This window comes from Pipistrellus hanaki (genome assembly GCF_964339955.1).
Source record: "Pipistrellus hanaki genome assembly, chromosome: 1".
NCBI lineage: Eukaryota > Metazoa > Chordata > Mammalia > Chiroptera > Vespertilionidae > Pipistrellus > Pipistrellus hanaki.
In genome coordinates this window covers 79,357,524-79,383,577 of record NC_140503.1, presented here as the reverse complement: position 1 = coordinate 79,383,577, position 26,054 = coordinate 79,357,524, and the positions used below count along the sequence as shown (strand labels likewise).

General features: G+C 35.4%; 1 protein-coding gene across 1 annotated transcript in view; it reads left to right on the top strand.

Moving 5' to 3' along the window:
• STRN3 (striatin 3) overlaps window positions 1-26,054 on the top strand; it is an 82,576-nt gene that overhangs the window by 54,802 nt on the left and 1,720 nt on the right. The window contains exons 8-15 of the mRNA XM_084874674.1: window positions 8,431-8,564; window positions 9,991-10,166; window positions 10,348-10,395; window positions 10,643-10,764; window positions 14,678-14,845; window positions 16,804-16,944; window positions 21,441-21,548; window positions 25,961-26,047. Coding sequence (XP_084730800.1) covers window positions 8,431-8,564; window positions 9,991-10,166; window positions 10,348-10,395; window positions 10,643-10,764; window positions 14,678-14,845; window positions 16,804-16,944; window positions 21,441-21,548; window positions 25,961-26,047 — 984 coding nt within the window. The remainder of the gene's footprint in view (window positions 1-8,430; window positions 8,565-9,990; window positions 10,167-10,347; window positions 10,396-10,642; window positions 10,765-14,677; window positions 14,846-16,803; window positions 16,945-21,440; window positions 21,549-25,960; window positions 26,048-26,054) is intronic.

Genomic DNA, 26,054 nt, shown 5'->3' with positions numbered 1-26,054 from the left:
TCGAGCAACCTAATTTTAGTAATTCAAGTTGGATGATTAACTTGAAGTTTTGGATTTAGTTTTTTACATATTGACTACCTCCCATAATTGGTTGCCTCCCATACTTGCCCAGACCAGGGATCTACCTAAGATCATAGATATATCCATGAGGTAAAAGAAAAAAAAAGAAAAAAAAATAATTGTAGTAGGAAAGGCTCAAGGTACAGTAAATAAATTAATTTCTATGTGCCATTCAAATATGAGAATTTAAGTTTGCTATGTATGGCAATGCATAAGGAAAAGAGGCTTTTAAATGTCCACTGTGGATTAAGTCATTGAGGCCTAGGGAGATTATAAGACTGAGCTAGAATATAATGAACTATTAAAAAGTTAACGAGTATTTTTTCCCTAAAATCTCACTATGCTGGCAGTCTTTTTTTTTTTTTTTTTTTTAATATATTTTATTGATATTTTACAGAGAGGAGGAAGGGAAAGAGAGAGAGAGAGAGAGAGAGAGAGAGAGAGAGAGAGAGAGCGAGAGCGAGCTAGAAACGTCAATGAGAGAGAAACATCGATCAGCTGCCTCTTGCACGCCCCCTACCGGGGATGTGCCCGCAACCAATGTACATGCCCTTGACCGGAGTCGAACCTGGGACCCTTCAGTCCGCAGACCGACGCTCTGCCACTGAGCCAAACTGGTTTCGGCTATTCTGGCAGTCTGATTGATTGACTTAGCCTATGTACATTGGTATATTTCTCATTTAATAACAGAGCTCTGTAAACTCATAGTTGTTATTCTATAACAGGATGTTAAACTTCCTAATAAAATGGCTGGTTTAAAAGTAAAGAGAGGAAGAGAGGTTAACAATAATTGGTTGCCTCCCATACTTGCCCAGACCAGGGATCAAACCTGCAACCTTTTTGTGTAGGGGCAGTGCTCCAACCAACTGAGCCACCCTGCTAGGGCAGAAAACCTTTAATACTTCTAAAAGACTTATTTTTATACTGCTTTTTAAAATGATGTTTTTCTCTAGTTTGCTATAAAATAATTTTTCCCAGGCACAAGTATTTACTTAATCAGTTAATTGTCATGATATTTTGAATTTCATTAAAAAAGGTCCGCTGCTTGCATCTATAGATGCTTATGGCGTACAAATGGTTAAAACAAATAAAGATTTGTTACATTCAACTAAAATAGCTCATGTGTCATGTTTAGCCAGGTACACAGCAATGTATATTTTCCTTCTCCATGCTTGTCACTGTTTTTACCTTATCATAAAAAAATTCTTTAAATCACCTCTATAGAAATTTTCCAGTGGAATTTGAGGGTTATTTGCTAATCTTAGTTGTAAACCAATGGAAGAAGGTATTGAGATGTTGAACCCTGTGAGTGGCGTGGGGTGGGGCAAAGGTGGTGATTCTCTGAATTCCTTGTAGGGATTATTTGAGACTGTAATTTGGAACTATATTTATATACTTATTGAACTAAAATGCTTCTTCATTGGTACAGTTAACCCTCTGCATGCAGAATCAGTGTGACAGAAGATGCATGAGTATTTTCATCAATAAAACAGCACTGACCTTTCCAGCTTGCACTTTTGAGTAATTTGCATGTATTCATTCATTTGCTTTTATGATGCTGGCTGAATTAACATTTTTATAAAGATGTAGAGACCTTTTTTTGTAGCACTAGATTTCTAGTATCAGTCCATTGAAAGAACATCAATTATTGAAAGGATAACCTTCAAATTTGTGATTCATAGAAATGAAACACCATTTAACTGTTATTAGTATTACATTTAGGAATTTGTGAGATGGGCATTTAGAGTTTGAGGTGTGAATACCAAAACTGAAACTGTGCCTTTAAAGTATTTTGAGTATATGCTGTTAGTACTTTTTTATTATGATTATGTACCGCTGTAAGAGTCTATGCCAACAGCTTGCATTGCCAATTGCTGATTTTTTTTCTTTTAATAATATGCTGAATGTAGTAAAGATGACCTCTCCCCAACTACTGAAGTTTGGGATGTAGACCAGGGACTAATAAACTGAAGGAACAGTAAAGATGGAACAAAAGGGGTGAAAAGGAAGTGCAGATTCTATTATAATTTTTATGTACCAATCTTTGAGACAAAAATCTTAAATTCTGTTTTTTGTTTGTACATTTTTATTTCATAAAGGGGGCAACTAACTTAAATTTTGTTGTTGTAATTGAAATTTATTTGAATATAATTTAGGATGTATTATTGATCAAGTGAAAAGTCATCTGGATAAGGATAAAGGAAATATTTTAAGCGTTTGTTCTGTTCTGTTTTTGTTTTTTTTTGGTAAGCTTTCAAAAGTTTACCGAATTGTAAGAAATGAAGGCTTTGGAATTAAAAATAATAGAAAATGGTTCAAAGGGGAGAAAGTATATATTTATTTTTGTTACATAGGGTTTATAGTTATAACCAACTCATAGCCAGGCTACATTTCTTAGTTTGGGAATCCTGAAATACAGGATTGTTAATGAAAAACTTGTGGTTTGTTAATGAAAAACTTGTGTGAATGTGGCAAGAAAATATCAGCAAAAACACCCGGGTAAGTTAATTGTTTGTTGCACCCTCAGAAAAAAATAAGTTGTACTTATTTTTTTGTTAACTTTTCAAAATAGTTTATTAAGTTGGAAAAACTCAAGCTTTAGTCTTTGTTATTAAATATTAACCTTAAACACCAAAATTTCTTGTTGTTTTAATGGTACCTTCTGTGTCTGTGAGCTTATAGAATTTTGGTTGAGTGACAGAAGGCTCAATTATATGCGTATAAAATGAAATATTTATAGTAACATTCACAGAAATATTGAATATCTTAAATATTTAAATCATTTTAATGTTTTGGGGGATGACATGGAAAATTGGAGACATCTTTAATTATTTGAGGTTTTTGTAACTGGAACTTCTTTAAAATCCTGTTTTGCTTGTAAGTTGTTTTAGAGGCTGTGAACAAGTTAAGCAGTAGCCATTAAAAGAACCTCTACTGCTGACATTAATTTATAAGGGTCAACAGGACAAAACTCTATATGACATTATAGCTGATCTGGGACATGGTGAGCTGCCTACATCCCTTCAGGAATCATTAGTCAGTTAATCTAATTCATCCTCTACTAGAATGACTGATTATGAAGGTGCACGAGCAGAAGCAGCTGTAAAGTTTAGCTTTCTTTTTATTTATATTGCAAGAGATGTTAATTCCAAATCATATCTCCTTAGTATTGTAATTTGCTGCTGTTTTAAAATGCTGAAGATGACTTTTTAAAAAATATATATTTTTGTTGATTTTAGAGAGGGAGAGAATCATTGATCAGCTGCCTCCTGCACACCCCACACTGGAGATCATGCCCACAACCCAGCTTGTGCCCTGATTGGGAATTGAACCATGACCTCCTGGTTCACAGGTCAACACTCAACCAATGAGCCACACCGCCTGGAATGAAAATGACTTTATTTTTTTCCCCTTAAAATATATTTTATTAATTTTTTACAGAGAGGAAGAGAGAGGGATAAAGAGTTAGAAACATCGATGAGAGAGAATCATCGATCAGCCGCCTCTTGCACACAACTCCTCCCCCCCCCTCCCCAATTGGGGATGTGCCCACAACCAAGGTGCACATGCCATTGACCGGAATCGAACCTGGGACCTTTCAATCCGCAGGCCGACGCTCTATCCACTGAGCCAAACTGCTTTTGGTGAAAATGACTTTAAATCGTCTTTATAGTACATATTGGGCAAGCTCTTGATACAATTGTCTAAGGGATTTTCGAGATTTTTTGCTTCTGTGTCTTTGTTGTTCTTGGTGGTGGTAGTGGTGGTGGTGGTGTGTGTATGTGTTGTTAATACCAGAGGATATTTTTTCCACTCTTTTTCAGAGAGTGGGGGAGCGGGAGGAGAGAAAGAGAGAGAAACATCAATTTGAGAGAGAAACATTGATTGGTTGCCTCCCACACGCACCCGGACTGAGGGCAGGGTGCAAACCATCTACCATTTGGTGGGAAGGCAGATGCTCCAATCACTGAACCACACTGGCTAATGTTAGGTGGAATTGTTTTATCACAGGGGTCAATTCAGAGTACCTCTCAGAAATCTAACTTTGGCTTTCAGAAAAAAGCAGTTTAAAAAATCATTTTAGGATAAGGCAGCATCTTATTCTTTAACTTGGTAGCAAGTATATACTACTTGGTAATGAAACTAGAAATGTGCACAAAATGAAAGGACTACTTAGACAATTTTTCCCCTAGAATTGATTTTAGCTGAAAATGTGTATATATACTTTATTTATTTATAATTCTAGGTGCAGATATTTATAATTCTAAGTAATGAGACTGAATTCTTACCAAAGGCTTATTGTGACATGATCCTATATAATAAAGGGCTAATATGCAAATTGACTGAATGATTGAACGACTGGTCGCTGTAGTGCGTACTGACCACCAGGGGGCAGACACTCAATGCAGTGCACTCCCACAGAGGGAGCGCTTCTCAGTCAGAAGCCAGGCTTACAGCTGGGGAGCACAGTAGTGGTGGCAGGATCCTCTCCTGCCTCTGGGCAGTGCTAAGGATAAGGATGTCCGACTACTGTCAGTTGGACATTCCCCGAGGCCTTCTCTTCCCCCTCCCCCTCCACTGAGCCTCCAGTATAACATGCTTAATTATCTAATAACCTGGCATATAGGTTTGAGTTTCATTGATGTTTCTGTTTTTGCTATGTAACAGAATTATGATGCCTCAGTCAAAAATTTTTTAATACGTCTGTTCTTCTATAGGAGTTCTCTAGTGGCACATTTTTCTTACAGTTAAAGTTAAATAATTTTGCGTTTTTTCTCTTAGAATCATATCTGCTTGCAGATATGAGAATTACAGATTATGGTGAGAAATAATAAAGCCAAAACAAAACATATTAATGCATGAAAAGTAAAATAGTCTGTTGACTTTTCCAAATCTCTTTTCTGCTATTGAGCTATTTTCCTGTTTTTATATCAGGAAGTGCCCTGTTTCCCCAAAAATAAGACAGTGTCTTATGTTAATTTTTTCTCCCCAAGTTGCACTAGGTCTTATTTTCAGGAGATGTCTTATCTTTCCATGCGCTAGGTCTTATTTTCGGAGGATGTCTTTTTTTCGGGGAAACACCGGTATTTTCTAAAATCCACATACCAAATCCATTATTTTTCATTTTATGCATTTCAGGTAGTTTATCTTCTTTAGCTTTTGGGTTGTTTTGCCAAATAATGCATGGGTAAACTTGCTAAAATTTTTGTAGTTAGTATTGTACACTTAAACTGTTGATTTTTTCATTTAAATCAATTTAGTGCTCTCTATGTGTGCTTATGTATGTGTTTTTTTGTTTGTTTTTTACGTAAGTGATATAACTCTTAATGGTGGAATGATTAGGAAATGGGGAGATAAGTACAAACCTAATTGTAAATCTTAGCATTTATTTTAAAAGAAGCAAATTCAGTTTCTACATAAAGCTAAGAAGGAAACATTAGATTTCATAATCTTTTTTTAGTGGCAGCCTCCAACTTCATACTTCCCTATTTTTTTTATTTTTTTATTTTTTTAAAAATATATTTTATTGATTTTTCACAGAGAGGAAGAGAGAGGGATAGAGAGTTAGAAACATCGACGAGAGAGAATCATCGATCAGCTGCCTCTTGCACACCCCCTACTGGGGATGTGCCCGCAACCAAGGTACATGCCCTTGACCGGAATCGAACCCGGGACCTTTCAGTCCGCAAACCGATGCTCTATCCACTGAGCCAAACCGGTCCCGGCAATAAATATATATTTTATTGATATTGTATAGAGAGGAAGGAAGAGAGATAGTTAGAAACATCAATGAGAGAGAGTCATCAATCAGTTGCCTCTTGCACACCCCCTTCTGGAGATATGCCTGCAACCAAGGTACATGCCCTTGACCGGAATCGAACCTGGGACCTTTCAGTCCCCAAGCCAACGCTCTATCCATTGAGCCACACCGGTTTCGGCTGTCATACTTCCCTATTGAAGTCCATGTCATACATCATTTTTTAAAGACAAACGTCTGTTTTCAGAGAGAGAAAGTGCTGTATTACAACCTTTCAGACTATTTTTAGTAAAGACTTAAGATATACCATGTCAACACTGAATCAGTTATTGGGCTGTGTTCTTTAGTTTTGATAAATTGAAGCAGGAAGAAGAATTGATATGTGAGCTACAGAGGTTTCCTTGGTCATTGTCTATAAAAAGGAGGATTAGTTATAGAAGAACCTTGTTGTAAGATTCCATTTGGGGCCCTTATATTTCCATAAAGGGAAATGATAATAGTATTGTGTAATTGCTTGATGAAATCATTTAGGCTATTAATAAAAAGTGTCATAATTGTCATCATTAAAAACTTCTTTTAATAATTTTATTTTTCTTTGAATTGCCAATGACATTTTTATGCTTATGTGATTATGTGCTATACGTAATTATATTAACATTAATAAAATGAATTTATAGAACACAAATTAATTTCCTCTAAAAGAAAACAAGAGTGAGTAAATTAAGTATTTACTGTGATTATCACAGCCACAGTGGTGATGGGTGATTATGGAAAGTAGAAATGTAGTTTAAAAGGTTTTTCACATATATATGTAATAAATGCTGAGTGAGTAGCATAGCTTGCTATATATAAGTAAATATATGTGTGCATATAGAGATTGAGAAATGTAGTCATATGACTAATTAGAAATGGATATAAATACTAACTTTTTGTTTAAAACTCCAATAAAACTAGCCAGGATAGCCCAGGCACTTTCCTTCACATGCCCCTAAATTGGTCAACAACTGATTAGAAATATCTCTGTAAAAAGAATATGTAATAATGCAAGTTAATTTATTATGTTAGTTACTTTATTAGGCTTTTATCGAGATTTGTATAATAGTGAGTGGAAGGAATTGTGGTATTCTAACTTTTCTTATAAAAGAAATATATGACCTTGTACTGGCTAAAAATACTTTGTGTACATATTACCAAGTGAATTTTTATATAATTGTTCTTAAGTGTAATTTTAAAATACTTAACTTTATTGTTCTTAGCTGCTTTGGTATTACCAGTAACTGCAAAGGATTAAATATTGGTAGGAAGGGTCAGTACTATACATTATTTAGATTCAATGAGTATAATCATTGAAAGATTAATACCACTAGTATCCCTATGTATGTTTTCTATCAAATTTACTCTAGATCAGCTGTTGACTCACAACTTCATTTTAGCAGTGTCATGTAAGACTTGATTTGAGTCAAATTATATAGCTTTTATATTATTGCTTACTTTGATAGATAAGATATTCTAAATATAGATTAATTTTACTTTTGCTATCGTGTTTATCTAGGAAAAGTTGACTTGTATCTTAATTTTTTTCAGTAGTGTTAATGATGACTGACAAGTGCCATACCTGTAATGTTTCCTATAGTATATTAAATTTCTATCATTCATAGAAATTTTTTCAAATTGATAATTAGCTTGAGTTTTTATATACTGTTTCACTTTTAATTTTGCTCATGAATTTTACATTTGTTTTGATGTATTGAGTTGTTTTTTATTACAGTGATTTGTGTACCTTCCCCTGGCATCTTAAGATTAAAATTTTGCTTTCAAAGCATGTTTGAAATGATACTGAGAATTACTGTTTATACTATAACTGTTATAGCAAAATATTTATATATTAGTATATTTTAATTATGGCAGAGTTTGATTTTAATTGCTCAAAGTATTAGAAATTTAATTTAAAATTCTGTAGTTAGTTTATTTTAGAAGTATTATGGTAAATAAAAGGGAAGTTAAAATAAAATAATTGTAGTCAAATCTTAAAAGCTGGAAGGCCTTCTAAATATTACATGGATTATCCTTTTGCAGAAAGGAAATGGACATTGTTGGTGCTAGAACTGCCCCCTTTCTAGACCATTGCTGTTATTGGAGGAATTTAAGCAATTTTAGACTTCATTTCAGAAAATTGATACATGGTATTATAGATGGAGATAATACTTATATTGCTTTTTATCAGGAACTAGAATACCTAGCACTTCTAAGCAAATAGGATGCAAAGTGAAAGGACTTCCCAACAATTTACAACATTTAAAAATATTATAGTTATAATTGTACTGAAGTGATAAAGTGATTTAAATAGAGCTTTTGTGCCCCAGCTCCTACCCTGGAATAATATATCTAATATACATTAATTTGCTTTGTGGAAGATTATGTTGCAGTTCCTAAGTAAACATTTATTTTTTACTATTCGGGAATAGGATTTTTTGAGTGGAAGAAATGAGGGAAGTAGGAAGATAAAATTTATATTACTGTATTATAACTGTTAAGTGCTTACATTTCCCCCACAATATTGTCTTGTACTGTATGATCTTTCAGCATTTAAGAAGCGGTTTTGTTCTTTATAGCTGAACCAATAACGTTTCCATCTGGAGGAGGCAAGTCATTTATTATGGGTTCTGATGATGTTTTGTTAAGTGTACTGGGCCTTGGAGACCTTGCAGACTTGACGGTAACAAATGATGCAGACTATAGTTATGATGTAAGTGCAGTTTTATTTTTAATTTTTTAATGATTTACTAGAAGGCTCCTTATTTTTGGAAACACTTATAAAATAGATTTAATATCAAGGTGCATGGAAAAGATAAGTTTGTCAATATGTTGAGTTGAAGTGACATATAGTTGAGTGTTTTTTTAATAACTAGTTTCTTTGTGGTGTTTAAATTTTTCTTAGGTATTGTGGTGGATTAGTTAGGAGTTTGGGATGATTGATTAAAATACTGATTAATAATTATCTTGAGTAGTCAACTCTCAATTATTTATTCAAATTAAGTCATATTTCAGTGTTAAGGAGAAAAATAGCCTGATCACTTCAGGAGACTTCCTTAAAAGCATGTTTTATTTTGGAACTTTTATTTTTTTAAGGATAATGTTCAAGTTAGCTTGTTGCAACTTCCTGATTTTCAGTCCTTCATTTGAGGGATGGGGGAAGGATGGAGGGTAAATGGGAAAGTCAGTGTTAGAGGTGAAACTAGTCTGGGATTAAATTTTTTTATAGACAGTAAACATTCAATTGAGAGTTAACTAAACTTGTTTAACTTTAATGAATTTGCAGTTTTAAGCAAATATTTTGGTTTTTTAATGAATTTATTTTTTCTCTGTTTTATAAAGTACATAGGGTATTAAATTCTAGTAAACTTGACCTAGTTTGGGAGAGATTTTATAGCCTATCATTACAGATGAAGAAATGAGGATAAAAACAATTAACCTCATGTCAATATCAACAGTAATGATGAAAATATTTTTAATGTCTTTAGTTCAAACTTTTGGGAAGTACCTTAACTTGCTGCCTTTAAAAACTTCACATTGCTAATTTTCTGAATGACAACTGTACTATTAATATTGTACTCCTGGATTTTGGGTAGTAAATTTATTTAATTTTTATTGTTTTCATATTAGGTATTGCAGCATAGTAGTTTTTGTTCTTCTCATCTGACATTTCCTAGGACCTTTGAGTTTAGCCTAATGATTAGGTGAAACAGATTGAGGGACTCTGTTTGATGTAGGTATTTGAAGGCTAATGAAATTATTCTTAGTTCTTATTAAACCAGGGGTCTTCAAACTACGGCCCGCGGGCCACATGCGGCCCGCAGAGGAGTCTGATCCGGCCCGCCAGGTTTTTTGGGCAGTGAGCGCAGCCGAGGTGTTACAGTAGGAATTAGTAGTTCATATAGTCCGGCCCTCCAGCTCTCTGAGGGACCGTGATCTGGCCCCCACTTTAAAAAGTTTGAGGACCCCTGTATTAAACGATAAAGATTATAAAGCTTTTAAGGTAAATTAAATTTCTACTGGACAGTTTAGCAAAGCAATTTAACATATATATCTTAAACACACCAAAACAAATAAAAATTCCACATGTCTATCAATTTACTACTTTCACCACTAAAAATTGTGCTTTTTCTTTTTAGTTGCCTGCCAATAAAGATGCCTTTCGAAAGACATGGAACCCCAAGTATACACTACGTAGCCATTTTGATGGAGTCCGGGCATTAGCTTTTCATCCTGTAGAACCTGTGCTAGTTACCGCTTCTGAGGATCATACTCTAAAACTTTGGAACTTGCAAAAAACAGTTCCTGCCAAAAAGTTAGTATCCTAATGGTAGCCTTTTTTTTTTTTTTCCTTCTAGATTTGCCAAAAATTAGAAGTTACTATTTTTTATGGTCCCATATCATGCATGGACTCAGTTTGATCTTACCTAATGACTCTTGATTATCAACCAATGGTTTGCGATTATTTAATTGTCTTCTCTCCCACCCTCTTTTAGGAGTGCCTCTCTAGACGTAGAGCCTATCTACACATTTAGGGCCCACATGTAAGTTTTATTTTATCCATAAATCTTATAAAATTGTAGTAATGTTTGTTTTATATTAGAAAAGACAGTACTTAAATAATATTTTATTAATAATTGTATTAGCAGAATATAATCATTACTATTCAAGCGTACATGTTTACATTATACAGTTTTAAGATGCTGCACAAGTTCAGAGGTTGCGGACTGCATATATGAGTTTCTTTTCTAAACTTTATAAGTAACTTTTTTTTTTTTTTTTCTATAATAGTGGCCCTGTTCTATCTTTAGCGATTAGTTCTAATGGAGAGCAGTGTTTTAGTGGTGGTATTGATGCAACCATCCAGTGGTGGAATATGCCTAGCCCTAATGTTGATCCATATGATACATATGGTAAGTAAAATGTTCAAAACGTATATTTTTAAGTGAATGGAGCTGGCAAAAGTAAAAACGTCAGCTAGAAGCTTGTTGAAACATATTAGTTTCCTTGTTTAGTTATTCTATTTCTATTAATTTGTTTTTTTAAAGAAAAACATAGGAAATATGCCATGAATATTTAGGCCTGAGAATTGGTACTCTTTCTATGGTGTCCAAAATATATATATATTATTAATTAAAACATTAGTTAATTTCAGTACTAGTTACAAAAAGGAGAGAATAAGATTTAACATAAGGAATAATCTTTTAAAATTGAAAAAGCTTATGTAGTTCAAAAATATTTAGCCAGAACAAATAGGGACAGTAAGGGGATGTATCACTACAACATTTTAGAGGTAAAAAAATTCCTTAATTTAAAAAAAACTTACAATGCCCAGCTGGTATGGCTCAGTGGTTGAGCGTTGATCTATGAACCAGGAAGTCACAGTTTGATTCCCAGTCAGGGCATATCCCCTGGATGTGGGCTCAATCCTTGAGGCAGCCAATCAGTGATTCTCTCTCTTCCTCTCTGAAATCAACAAAAATGTATTTAAAAAAAAAAAATAAACTTACAAGTACCACTTTTAGATCTGTCCTACAGAAATACTTAATACCTGTATTCAATATATTTAATGGACATTTTTTGTAATTATAAAAATTAAAACACAATGTTTGTTAGTATGAGAATCTATACTAATAAAAGGATAATATGCTAATTAGACTGGATCAATTGTCCGATGTCCTTCTGGACAAAGCCACAGTGGCAGAAGCAGAGGTGGTTAGCGGCGGTCAGGCTGGCGCGTGGGAGCAAGCAGTTAGTGGCGAGATCAAGCAGACAGGCAGGTGAGCGGTTAGGGACTATCAAGCAGGCAGGCAGGTGAGCAGTTAGGAGCCAGCAGTACCAGATTGCGAGAGGAATCCCGGATTGAAGAGGGTACAGGCCGGGCTGAGGGTCATCATCCCCCACCACCATTCCTTCCCCGCACGAGTTTTGTGCACGGGCCTCTAGTGGTTCAATAAATAGTGATCGACTTAATGGTTGGTTTATTTAAGAAGAACTTGAGCTCTTTGGTGTTTTTATTTAACACACACTTGGTACCTAACTTTGCCAGGTCTAATGTTAAGTACTGCATTAAGAAGTAAGAATTAGCCGTGGCCGGTGTTGCTCACGTTGGTTGTGTATTGTCCCATGCACTAACGGTTGCCAATTCAATCTCTGATCATGGCACATGCCCAGGTTGCAGGCTCCATCCCCAGTAGGGGGTGTGCAGGAGGCAGCCGATCAATTTTTCAGTCTCACATTGATGTTTCTTTCTCCCTCTCCCCTTTTCTCTTTCTCAAAATCAATGAAAATGTTTTTTTTTGTGTGTTTTTTTTTTTTTTAAAGAAGTAAGAATTGTCTAATGGAAATGGTAGGCATTAAACAAATAAGCAAGGGGATAGAGTCTATAGTTAAAAATTGTGATAAGTACTATAACCGTACAATACTTTGAGAAAGAGTAACAGGTGGAACTTTTTTTTAGGTGTAATCTAAAATGGTGACATTCAAACTAAAATATACAATATAAAAGGGAAATTTTAATATAGTAGACCCTCCTTTTCAGCAGTTTTGCTTTCTGAGAATTCAGTTACCTGAGGTTAACCATGATCCAAAAATGTTAACTGGAAAATTCCAGAAATAAAAATGGGTAAGTTTACATTGCACACTGTTCTGAGTAGCATGGTGAAATCCAGCATCCTCCTGCTCCCTCCTGCCCTCGATGTGAATCATTCCTTTTTTAACATATCGACACTGTGTGTGCTGACCTGCCCGTTAGTCACTTGGTATCCAGGCATGGCAGTGCTTATGTTCCAGTAACCTTTAATTTACTTAATAATGGCCCCAAAGTGCAAAAGAATTGATACTGCCAATTTGAATATGCCAAAGAGAAATTATTTTTTAATTCTCATCCAAGGATATGTTGTTGTTTTATTGATTTGAGGGAGAGAGAGGAAGGGAAAGAGAAACATCGATGTGAGAGAAACATTGATCTATTGCCTCCTGTAGGCGACAACTAAGGATCAAACCCGCAACCTTTTGGTGTATGGGATGATGCTCTAATCAGCTTAGCCACCAATCAGGTGGCTAAATGCTTCCTTTAAGTGAGAATGTGAAAGTTTTTGACTAAATAAGAAAAGAAAATATAATCATATGCTGAGGTTCCGACCCATGAAATTGTGAAGAAGAAAAAAGAAATTTATGCTTGAGCTGAACCCAGGCAATTGGAGGCTTCTCACTGAGAGACTCAGGAATATAATAGTTCACCCTTGAGGCAATTTATACCTTCTCCCCTTTCCTTAGAATGTACCCACAATAGAAGTCATTTTTAAGGATGTAGCCTTGAAAGAGTAAGACATTGAGACCAGCTGGCTTGAATATATTATTGAACTCAGCTAAGGCCTCTATATGCACTTAAAATTCAACTTGTCTTGCTGCCATTCAAAACTAGCCTTTTCTGTAAGTTCCCTTGCTTATTAAATCTGCAGCCTACCAAAAAAAGAAAAATGAAATGTGTGCTAGTTTGCTGAAAGAGTACATTCACATAACTTGTTATAGTATATTGTTATAATTGTTCTATAGTATTAATTATTGTTTTTAATTTCTTAGTGTGGCTAGTTTATACATTAAACTTTATCATAGGTATGTATTTGTAGGAAAATAGTATACAGGGGTGGGGGAAAGTAGGTGTAGGTGGAATAAGATATTACCTAAAAGATAAATCGTAAATAAGGATGTGAAATAATAATAGTAGGAAAAAGACAAATAATACACTAATAAATAAATAATACAAGAATTAACTGTGTTTCGCATACTCACAACTGTAAATCTACTTTTGCAAACCCCTGTATATAGAGTTTGGTACTATCCGTGCTTTCAGTTATCCACTGGTTGTCTTAGAATGTATCCCTTGTGGATAAGGGGGGATTACTGTAAAGAGTTTTAAGCCAGGAAGTGACCTGTAAATGTAGGGTTTAAAAAGGTGACTCTGGTTGTTGCAGGGCATGGAGGGCAGAGTGGAGAGAGGAATACAAATTTAATGTTGTACTGTAAAGTTGGAACATAGTGGGCCAGTACTCGGTGAGAGGTGATGTTGCCAAGACTAGAGTGGTGGTAAAGCTTTGGTAGTAGACCAGTTTAAGTGAAATGGATATAAGACATATTGTGGAGGTAGGATAGAATAGACAGAATCCTAGCTAATAAAAGTAATATGCAAATTGACCATCACTCCAACACACAAGATGGCCGTCCTCCATGTGGACACAAGATGGCTGGCAGGGGAAGGCAGTTGTGGGTGATCAGGCTAGTAGGGGAGGGCATTTGGCGGCTACCAGCCAAGCAGGGGAGGGCAGTTAGGGGCAACCAGGCCTGCAAGGGAGGACAGTTAGGGATGACCAGACCTGTAGGGGAAGCAGTTGGGGGCGGCCAGGCCAGCAGGAGAGGGCAGTTAGGGGTGACCAGGCCTGCAGGGGAGGGAAGTTGGAGAGGGGACCAGTCCTGCAGGGGAGGGCAGTTAGGGTGACCAGGCCAGCAGGAGAGGGCAATTAGGTGTTGATCAGGCTAGCAGGGAAGTTAAGGGGTGATCAGGCTGGCAAACAATTTCTGATTAAGTAATATCTCAACAAAGCTGTTTTTTAAAACGTATATGTTCCTTACAGAAAATGCAAGAATGTATTGGGGGAGGTGGGTAAAAATAACCAATAATTTCACAACTTAGAAGACATGGCCATTGTATACATTTTGGCTTATCTTCTTATAGCTGGTATGTGTAGTCTTTTACTTAATTATTTGATAAGTTATCTTTATATACTTAAACTAATTTTTGCTCATGTTTGTTTGTTTTCTTCCCAGAGCCAAATGTTCTAGCTGGCACTTTATTGGGTCATACAGATGCTGTCTGGGGTCTTGCTTATAGTGGCATAAAAAATCAATTACTGTCTTGTTCAGCAGATGGCACTGTTAGGTTATGGAAGCCACAAGAAAAATTGCCATGTGTTTGCACTTACAATGGAAACAAGGGTATGTACATGTTGCCTCTATGAAAAAAGCTAACTTTTTTTTATTTATTTGGAAGATAGAAAGGATAACTGATTTACTATTTGTTGCTCCAAAAAATTGAAAGAATTTAAAGCTTGTGGTAATCTTTTTCCTTCATTATTTTTTATAAATGGACGCTTTGCAAATGTATCCTGTAGTTCAGTGGGGTTTTTTACCCTTTTCAGGACATGTTCTATTTAAAAATCAAAACTATTCCTATGTAATAGTGGAGTAGACAAATGAGGCTAGTAATAGGGACAACTAAGGCTCTCTGCTCCGGTGGCTTCCCACAGGAATCGAATGATCACAGTGGGAATGAACTTACCTGCAAACCATGTATGAGCACACTGGTTAAGAAATAGCACCCTTAACTGGGAGGTACAAACTAAGTGACATGCATAATTTCCAATCTTTTACTGTCAAAGAAGGCTTTAACCAGTTTACCTGTGACATTTGTTTACATACATATACTGTGCTTGTATTGGTCTTGTTTTCTAAGTCATTTTTTAAAGTTAGTTTTAAACATCAGACTTTTTTTTTTTTTATCCTCACCCACGGGTATGTTTAGAGAGAGAGAAACACCCATCGATTGCTTCCTCAATGCATCCTAACTGGGGATCAAACCTGCAATGTATGCATGTGCCCTGACCAGGAATTGAGCCCTCAACTTTTTGGTGCAAGAGTTGATGATGCTCCAACCAACTGAGCTGTCCGGCCAGGGACAAACTTTCATTTTTATTAAAAAGTATGTTTAGTTTTAAAACATTTTATTTTTGTTGTTTTTGTTGTTTTTAGTTGATTGTTTGCTTGTTAATCCTCTCCCGAGGATATTTTTCCATTGATTTTTTAGAAAGAGTAGGAAGAGAGGGAGAGACAGAAATATCAATGTGAGAGAGAGATTGATTGGTTGTCTCCTGCACGCATCCCCACCAGGTTACCTGCAACTTAAGTATGTGCCCTTGACCGGAATTGAACCCAGGACTCTTCAGTCCACAGGCAAATCCTTTATCCCCTGAGCCAAATCAGGTAGGGCTTAAAACATTTTGAATGACTAGTATATGCTTAATTTTGTTAGGTCTCTGTTACCCAAGTTTTTGAGGTAAAAATTCATTTGGATGTTTGTTTCTAGCTTCATCTAGGTAATTAATTGCATAATTCCAGATTTCATCTTGTGCATTGATCTGGCCAGTGAATTTATTATGTTAAAGAGAGAAATAGCTGCTCAGACCACTGTAGGGGGTAGCACAGCATGAGTGGATTCCAGAGTACACACTCTATTTTTACAGATCTGAAAACATCACAGGTGAACAGTCTCTGAAGACAGTGATGTGAGAATGCTAATTTATCATTTTACAGTAAGATATATAATTGCAAGTGGGCCAAAGGACTCATCAGGATTTTTTTTTCTCTTTTAAAAGAAAATGCATAGAAAGTAACTTTTGCACATATCTACTCTCACTTTAAGAGCCCTCTAGCTATATTTTTCTTACAATGTTAAATAGAATGTTATACAAACATTTTAAGTAACTGAGGGAAAGCTTTGGCTGGTGTGACTCAGTTGGTTAGAGTGTCTTCCAATGCACTGGGAGGTTGTGGATTTGATTCCCAGTCAGGGCACATAACTAGTTTTCAGGTCCCCAGTCGGAGATCGAACAGGAGGCAAACAATCAATGTAGCTCTCCTACTACTGTTTCTCTCTCCCTCTCTCCTTCTTTCTTTCTCTCTCACCCCACCCTCTCCCTCTCTAAAATCAATCATCCAGTCAATAATATAAATAAGATAATTGAGGCAAAGTTACATATTATATAGCTCACCATCCTAACACAGTTTCTTTTTTATTATTAACATTATTTCAAGAATATTTGAATTTCTTTTTTAATCAGAAGAGCAGATATTTCTAAATTATGTGTTTACACTGTATCTCTTTGGGCTCCTTTCAGAACATGGAATACCTACATCGGTTGACTTTATAGGCTGTGATCCAGCTCATATGGTGACCTCTTTCAACACTGGTAGTACAGTAATTTATGACTTAGAAACATCGCAGTCATTGGTGATGCTTTCATCACAGATAGATTCTGGTAAGTTTTCATGGGTTCCTTTGAAACTTTAAAAAAGGATTACTACACAATACAGTGTGGTTTTTAATTATCACATTTTGACTGTTTAAATTTAGGATAAAAAATAGTTTAATTGTGTTATAGTTATTTACATTATTCCTATTTCTTGAAAATATGCTTAAAATTAAGCTGAGTGGGTATATGAGGACAGAAAAGGGAGTAAAGCAATGTAAAGATGAAAGCAAATGAATTAATTTTAAATTTTTAATGGAAATACATATGGAAGTAGAGAAAATAATATTATGAGCCTGATGAACTCATGCAGCCCCAATAATTATGTGTAAATGGTCAATGTTATAAGTATAGGATATGATGTGTATCTTACAATTTATTTAAATAGAAATCCAAATAATACTCTGCATTGTGATTGGCTGATAAGTCTTTCAGGTCTCTCTTCATCTGTAGGTTCCCTCTCCATCTTTTTTTTTTTTTTTTTTCATTTATATTTTTTATGTTTATTTTACTTTAATTATAGTTTATAGTTAATAATATTTTGTGTTAGTTTCAGGTGTACAGTATAATGGTTAGACAATCATGTACTTTACAAAGTGGTCCCCCTGATACCAAGTACCCACCTGGCACTATATATAGTTATTATAAATTTTTTTTCTTTATTGATTACATATTACATATGTATCCTTACTCTCCCATACCCCCTTAACCTCCACACACATACCCTCATGCCCCTGGTGTCTGTGTCTATTGGTTGGGCTTATATGCATGCATACAAGTCCTTTGGTTGATCTCTCTCCCTTATCCCTCCCTTTCCTTACCTTCCTTCTGAGGTTTGACGGTCTGATCGATGCTTCTCTGTCTCAAGATCTGTTTTTGTTCATTAGTTTATGTTCATTGTATTCCACAAATGAGTGAGATCATGTGATATTTATCTTTCTCTGACTAGCTTATTTCACTTAGCATAACGTTCTCCAGTTCCATCCAAGCTGTTGCAAATGGTAAGAATTCCTTCTTTTTTACCACAGTGTAGTATTCCATTGTGTAGATGTACCACAGTTTTTTGATCCACTCATCTGCTGATGTGCTCTTAGGCTGTTTCCAAATCTTAGCTATGGTGAATTGTGCTGCTATGAACATAGGGGTGCATATATCCTTTCTGATTGGTGTTTCTAGTTTCTTGGGATATATTCCTAGAAGTGGTATAACTGGGTCAAATGGGAGTTCCATTTTCAGCTTTTTTAGGAAACTCCATACTGTTCTCCACAGTGGCTGCACAAGTCTGCATTCCCACCAGCAGTGCATGAGGGTTCCTTTTTTTTCACATCCTCACCAGCACTTGTTGTTTGTTGACAATAGGTATTCTGACAGGTGTGAGATGATACCGCATTGTTGTTTTGATTTGCATATCTCGTATGATTAGTGACTTTGAGCATATTTTCATATGTCTCTTGGCCTCCTTTATAACCTCTTTCAAAAAGTGTCTATTTAGGTCCGCTGCCCCTTTTTTGATTGGATTGGTTATCTTTCTTTTATTAATTTGTATAAGTTGCCTGTAAATGTTGGAGATTAAACCCTTATCTGAGATAACATTGGCAAATATGTTCTCCCATGCAGTGGGCTTTCTTGTTGTTTTGTTGATGGTTTCATTTTCTTTTTAGTTTCAATTGAGCTGTATCAGTGAAGATATTGCTTCGGCATATGTCTGAGATTTTGCTGCCTGTGAATTTCTATAATATTTTTATGGTTTCCTGTCTTATGTTTAAGTCCTTTATCCATTTTGAGTTCATTTTTGTGTAATTTGGTGGTCTAGTTTTGTTTTTTTTGCATGTGTCCAACTTTCCCAATACCATTTATTGAAAATATAATATTAATAACTATATTTTCTATACTGAACTTCCTTGCATTTTATACTTGAAGAAGTTGGGTAGTTTGCCTGTAAAGTTTTCCACAGTCTGGATTTTGCTTGGGGCATCATTTAACAAGCTCTGTTCATTTTATTTCCTATAAATTGGTTTTAGCTCCAGAGGCTTATTCAAAAGTAAGATTCACTGATTTATTTGTTTTCATTTAAAAGTTTTTAATGTTTAGGCAAGACTACCTCATAAATTGTGAACTTTTATCAGAAGTAAATATTGTCTGCTTGTTTATCTTTTTATGTTTCAGTCTTGATGATAATTACCTGGATCTGTCAGTTTATTAACTGTTTAAAAATGATTTTCTAATTCTGTCATTACTTCTCCACTTAGTAGCTAGAATACTTCTGTAAAGAGGTATACCCCTCATCAATAAATTGGGTACTTTGGAGTTAGATTACAAAGGAAAGGCAAAATAAATTCTTGATCCCCCTTCCTTCATTTACCGGCTTACAGAATAGCAATAATGAGGTGTTCCCTAGCATCCTCCATAGGTGACCAGAGAGTCTGTTGGGTGTTGTTTATTATCATTACTAGAGTCCTAATCATGAAATTCATGCAAAGGGCTCGGCTCTCGCAGCCCCAGCCGCCTCGGCCAGCCCTCACAGCTATGACTGCGTCTGGAAAGTCATCTGGACGGTCGTTCTGCTGTTTTATAATTAGCATCTCATTTAGATATAAATGTATTTGAATCATTGCCGGTATTTTCTTTATTGCTATTCAGGTGGGTTAATCTTTGGCCAGTGGGGATTTATTCATGTTAGCTCCTGGGTCTTTTTGACATGACCCTGGTAGTCGTTGATAGTTTTACTTTCTGATATGAGAAGATACTCTAGGTTCATCTTGTTGATTTGTGCCCCAGATCTGAAATTGGCCATTTCTCTAAGGAGCCATGGTTTCTCTAAGTGAAAAAAGGCAATTAGAGTCTTGGGTTGGCCCTCATGGATTTCATGGCTCTTGAACTGGTCATTGGTTTAGGCATTTCCAGTGGTCAGAGCTACAAATACATTTTTTATAAATAAAAAATGTTGATAAATTCATATGAATACTTCCAATTGAAATTCAGATTTATCTCATTGCTTTTTATGTCTTTATTTCATTTTAACCGTACGTACCAAATCTCTTTGTGTTCGGCAAAATCATCACAATCTCTCATTGTATTTATTTCATAGTACACATAGACATCTCAGAATAATAATACCAAAACCACTGCCAATAGTTTGATTACTGAAACTAGGGATGGGTAATCTATTACTGTGCTTTCAAATCACTTGAAATATTTCACTTATTTGTGCTTATACCACCAATTGGATATATGGTAAAGTTCATTCATTTAATTTTACTTTTGATTTTTCATGATTGCTTTTTAAAAAAATCAAGCTTTTTAAATGTTAATCGGGTAAAACGATTAACTCAAAGAATACTCAAAGAAGTGTCTTTCTCAGTGTCTTTTCAACCTTAGTCTCTCCCTCTTCCATAGGTAATCACACACACACACAAACATATATGCGTTTTTTTGTGTAACATGTTTAAGTTTAGTAAAGAGTTCTTATATACATGTGGAATTGATTTACTTAAAGTCTTACAATATTGATATTTTCTCACTTGTTTTTTTTTTTTTTAATATATTTTATTGATTTTTTACAGAGAGGAAGGGAGAGAGATAGAGAGCTAGAAACGTCGATGAAAGAGAAACATCGACCAGCTGCCTCTTGCACACCCCCTACCGGGGATGTACCCGCAAACAATGTACATGTCCTTGACCGGAATCGAACCTGGGACCCTTCAGTCCGCAGACCGATGCTCTACCACTGAGCCAAACCGGTTTCGGCTTTTCACTTGTTTTGATTCTTCTCTGTTCTCCCTCATTGCTAATGAAAAATTAAGAGCTTGTCAGTAAATAAAAGATCTTATTTCTCAGGACATTCGTTCTGGTTCTTCGCATTTTTGTCAGTATGGATAGGATGGGGATTGTTTCTTACAAACACCTAATTATCACTTAAGAATTTTCCTTAAATGCTTATAATTATTTTATGGGCTGTTTATTGTGAGGTTTTGTTTTTAATTCTAAACCACCTACATTAAAATACTTATAACTTTTTTTTTTTTGCCAAAACCAGTTTGGCTCAATTGATAGAGCGTTGGCTTGGGGACTGAAGGTGTCCCGGGTTCGATTCCGGTCAAGGGCATGTACCTTGGTTGCGGGCATATCCCCACTGGGGGGTGTGCAGGAGGCAGCTGATCAATGACTCTCATCGATGTTTCTAACTCTTTCTCTCTCCCTTCCTCTCTGTACAAAACCAATAAAATATATATATATTTTTTAAATGCTTATAACTGTTTTAGACGTGAGCCTAGTAGGGTCCATATTATAGGGCATGATAGCTAAAACATTTATTTTTTGAGAAATTGTATTCCTAGAGCTCTAGTTTTATTTCTTAGATATTTATTTATTTATTTATTTATTTAGATTTTGTTTGTTTTATTCTAAAGCTTTGTTTTTTATTTTTTGGTAAGAATAAAAAGGTCATCATCCAGTTTCTAACTGAAGGTTTGAATTTTAGTGCATTATCTTCCTTTATTTTTCAGATTTACAATCCAGTAATCACATTAATAGAGTAGTAAGTCATCCCACACTTCCTGTTACAATAACTGCTCATGAAGATAGACACATCAAATTTTTTGACAATAAAACGGGTAAGTAGGTTGTCTTATTTTCTTTTCAGTCATATTAATAATTCTGTAAATTTGAAGTGCTGTAAATTTGAAGTGATCAAAAATGCTATTCTTTTGCTGAAACCGGTTTGGCTCAGTGGATAGAGTGTCAGCCTTCAGACTGAGGGGTCCTGGGTTCGATTCTGGTCAAGGGCATGTATGTACCTTGGTTGCCGGCACATCCCCAGTGGGGGGTGTGCAGGAGGCAGCTCATCAATGTTTCTCTTTCATCAACGTTTCTAACTCTCTATCCCTCTCTATCTCTCTCAATAAATATATATTTTTGAAAATGCTATTCTTTTATATAAAATATATTGACTTTTCTGCTTCAAAATTGCCAAGTGAAACTTTTAACTCAGATTTTTGCTTTAATTATGTAGTGCATTCATAATATATTTTATTGTTAAGTTTATAAGTAACACCTTACCTACCTATTACGATTTTTTTCATATATTAATTAAATATAAATCTTTCCATTTGAAATTATTTTCTTCATAGTCTATTGTGATTTAGTATAGCAGAAGAGGTGTCTTTCTGGGGTTTGGCATTTCAAATATGTTCTTAAAATTATTTCTCAGTGAATAAAATGATGATTAGTAAAAATGGTTTTATTGCCATCTCCCCTCTATTTCTTGTTATCAGAAAACTTAACCATTTATATAGGAGTTAAATCAAATATTAATGTGGCCATAAAGTTTCTTTATAGACCCTTGTTTCATTTGTAATTACTTGAATACCATATAAAATATTGTTTGCTTTCTTTCAGGCAATTTAGTAGTTGTATTAAAAATAAAATGTGAGTTTCTAGAGCTGTTTTAATGGTAGAAATCAAGAAAAAGTGTTAATAAAATTTCACTTAATAAATAAGGAGCTTACAGTCTCAAATTTATAAAATCTACCAATTTATTTTGTTATTGCTGTTAAGTAGTTTTAGTACCTTATCTTTAGTGGGAAGAAATTGAAGCAGTGGTCTCCAAACACTGGAAAAATTCTTTTAAATCAACCTCTCTCACTTTTACTCTCATATACAGGCACACACACACACAACACTGAGTTCAATTTATTGAACTTTTGTATCTGAAACATAGAAATCAATATTATGAATGGGTTTGATAAATATTTAGATTTTAACAACAGAAACACATTTAGCATTTGGTATTCTGCAGTGCACTGGCTACTGTCATATATAAGATGGGGTTTCTGCTTTCTGGGGCCTTACCTGTTGTCTGGGGAAAACGGGGTGTGTGTGTGCGTGCACTTGAACTCTGCTAGATAAAGGGGGCTTCATAGAGTAAGGGTTTGAGCTTTGCCTTGAAGCAATGGTAAGATTTTTTTATTTTTTATGTGAAGAAGGTAGTGGGAAATTGCAGGTAAGGGCGTATTTTGATCAGAGGCTTGGTGGTAGAAACTTTGGCTGACATGAGAGTTTTTTACAAGCAAAGCCAAACAGGTGAGTCTGGAAGAAGAAAACAGACTCTATTGAGAACTTCTCACAGCCAACCTAAGAATAATGAATTTTTGTTTATGCTATGAACTATGAAAGCCCCTTAAAATATTTGAGCAGGGATTTCAAAATAGGTTTAAAAAGATTATTTAAGTTGTATTATATGGTAGATCCTTGACTTTAAGGAATTTAAATTTTACAATATCTATTTTTTATTTCAGAGAGGTCTTTGTTGGTTCGTGATTTTTGAAAGTTTGATAGAGGCACAAATTAGAATTGCATATACTGTACTGAGACTCTTAGCTAGTGAGTATGAGAGAGAAAGGTGTAGGAAGTGCTAGAGAAGTTGGAGGAAGAAGGTTCTGAATAGATTGTGAACTCATGCAGCAGAATTTATTGACTATCTGCCAGAGTTCTTCTCAATGCTTAGTAAACAGAGCAAAATGCCTTCTTGGAGCTTAATGGTATATCATTTACTGTGAGACATTGTTGTATTTGATTTACGTGTATTAACGTTTGCTCTTCTAATGACTCATTGGGTATATATGATACTATCATTTCCATTTTACAGTTGAAATAAAAGTCTTAAAAGAAATTAAATAATTAGTGCAGTGCTATACAACAAAGGAAAATTGCAGGGTTGGGATTCAAATCCATGCAGTTTGCTTCTAGAGTCTGCATGGTTTATATTAGTCTGTTTCTTCTCCATTTCATAGTGGCCTATAATATTAATTGCCCAAGTTAAAGAGCTTAGATGCCAGGGAGGCTGTTATAAAAGCAAATAATTAATCTTGGTGGAGGAAGAGGGGTGGCAGAGGCATGGGGCCAAAGTGAAATTGGTTAAATGTGAGAAATTACAAGTAAATGTTGCTGAAGGAGGGGTTAGATGCTTTGTGACTTCTGTGGTTACCTGTGGAAGCTCAGCATCCAACTTGATTCAGCACGGGACCTCTTTATACATGATTCAGTCTGAAGGGGTATGAGGTCACTCACATTTTGGAAGTCACTATGTAGAAAAGAAGAGTTGACTCTAAATTGACTAGCATATCAGTAAAGATTAGTTTTAATGTACAGGCAGGAGAGTTGAAATTAAACTTGGAAAATTATTGCACCCCTAAAGAAATGGGGGCGATTTGCTTATTGGTTGAAAGAATCTTTGGTTTAAGACATCTTAAATTTAGGACATAGAGGGTTATTTCGGGGGAGAGGTCAGACCTAGATTGTGAATTAAGAGTTACCATCAGCCGAAACCGGTTTGGCTCAGTGGATAGAGCATCTGCCTGCGGACTGAAAGGTCCCAGGTTCGATTCCGGTCAAGGGCATGTACCTTAGTTGCGGGCACATCCCCAGTAGGGGGTGTGCAAGAGGCAGCTGATCGATGTCTCTCTCGCATTGATGTTTCTAACTCTCTATCCCTCTCTCTTCCTCTCTAAAAAACTCAATAAAATATATTTTAAAAAAAAAAAAGAGTTACCATCATAAAATTGACATTTTAAAGGAAGCTAATAGTGCTTGTTACTTAACTCCTAATGTTTTGAGATTATTGTCTGTGAGGCCAACCATTTCATATCTAAGGTTTTTTATGTTGTTTGTTTTGAATAGGAATATTGAGAGGAATGAATTCTAGAATTGATAATGAATTGTTGGATGTACTCCACCTCTTCCTCTTATTTCTAATATATAAAATGATTGATATTTCAAAGGATAAATGAATTTGATGATACTAAAATCATTAGGTAGGAATGTATTATCTGGTGATTTATTTATCATTAAACCTGTATGTAAAATAATCTTTACATCTCTTATTGAGAAAGACTTTTTCTGTTTTCATTTTAATTGCAGTCTCCATAATCTAAGTCTTTGATGCAATCCTATATTCGTTATATTTTCCACTGTATGTCAGATACTTTCAAATGTAACACAAATGTCTATTAAAGGTACTGGGAAAGTTCTGCAGTAGAATTAAAATTCTCTTTCCTATATTATTACTAGAAATTTGTGCACTTGGATTGGGGGTCCCTCAGCCCAGCTTGTGCCCTCTCGAAGTCCAGAAGCCCTCGGGGGATGTCTGATTGATGGAGAGAGGCCTAAGCCAGCAGTAGAACTTTTTGTTTTAATATATTTTATTGATTTTTTTTTTACAGAGAGGAAAAGAGAGGGATAGAGTTAGAAACATCGATGAGAGAAAATCATTGATCAGCTGCCTCTTGCACACCCCCCACTGGGGATGTGCCCGCAACCAAGGTACATGCCCTTGACCAGAATCGAACCCAGGACCTTTCGGTCCGCAGGCCAATGCTCTATCCCCTGAGCCAAACCGGTTTTGGCAGAACATTCTTAGTGCTGCCATGGAGGCGGTGCTGCCACACTGCCGCTGTGCTCTCAACCGTGAGCTCGACACAGGGCTTCTGGCTGAGCAGTGCTCCCGCTTTGGGAGCACACTGACCACCAGGGGTTAGCTCCTGCATTGACTGTCTGCCCCCTGGTAGTCAGTGCACGTGATAGCAACCAGTCATTCTGCTGATCAGTCGCTTTGCATATCAGCCTTTTATTTTATAGGATAGGATGATTCATGAACCTTGAAAACATCATACTAAGTGACAGAAGGCAGACACAAAAAGTCAAATTTTGTTATATGATTTATTTGTATGAAGCATCCAGAATAGTCCAAACTATAGGGAGAAAAAGTAGATTAATGGTTACCAGGGACTTGGGGGAGAGTATTGGGGAATGGCTGCTTAATGGGTGTGGGGTTTCCCTTTGCAGTATTGAAAATGTTCTGAACTAGATAATGGTGGTAACTCTTATGTTTAGATGTATTTTCCTACAATTTTTAAAATGTTATAGTGATTGTCTCTTTTATGTTCATGCTATTTTATGATTTCTAAAATACCTATCAAATTAGTAAATATTTATGAAAACATAATTATCTTTGTTATGTTTTATGTAGGTAAAATGATCCATTCGATGGTAGCTCATTTGGATGCTGTTACAAGTCTAGCAGTAGATCCTAATGGAATCTATTTGATGTCTGGAAGTAAGTC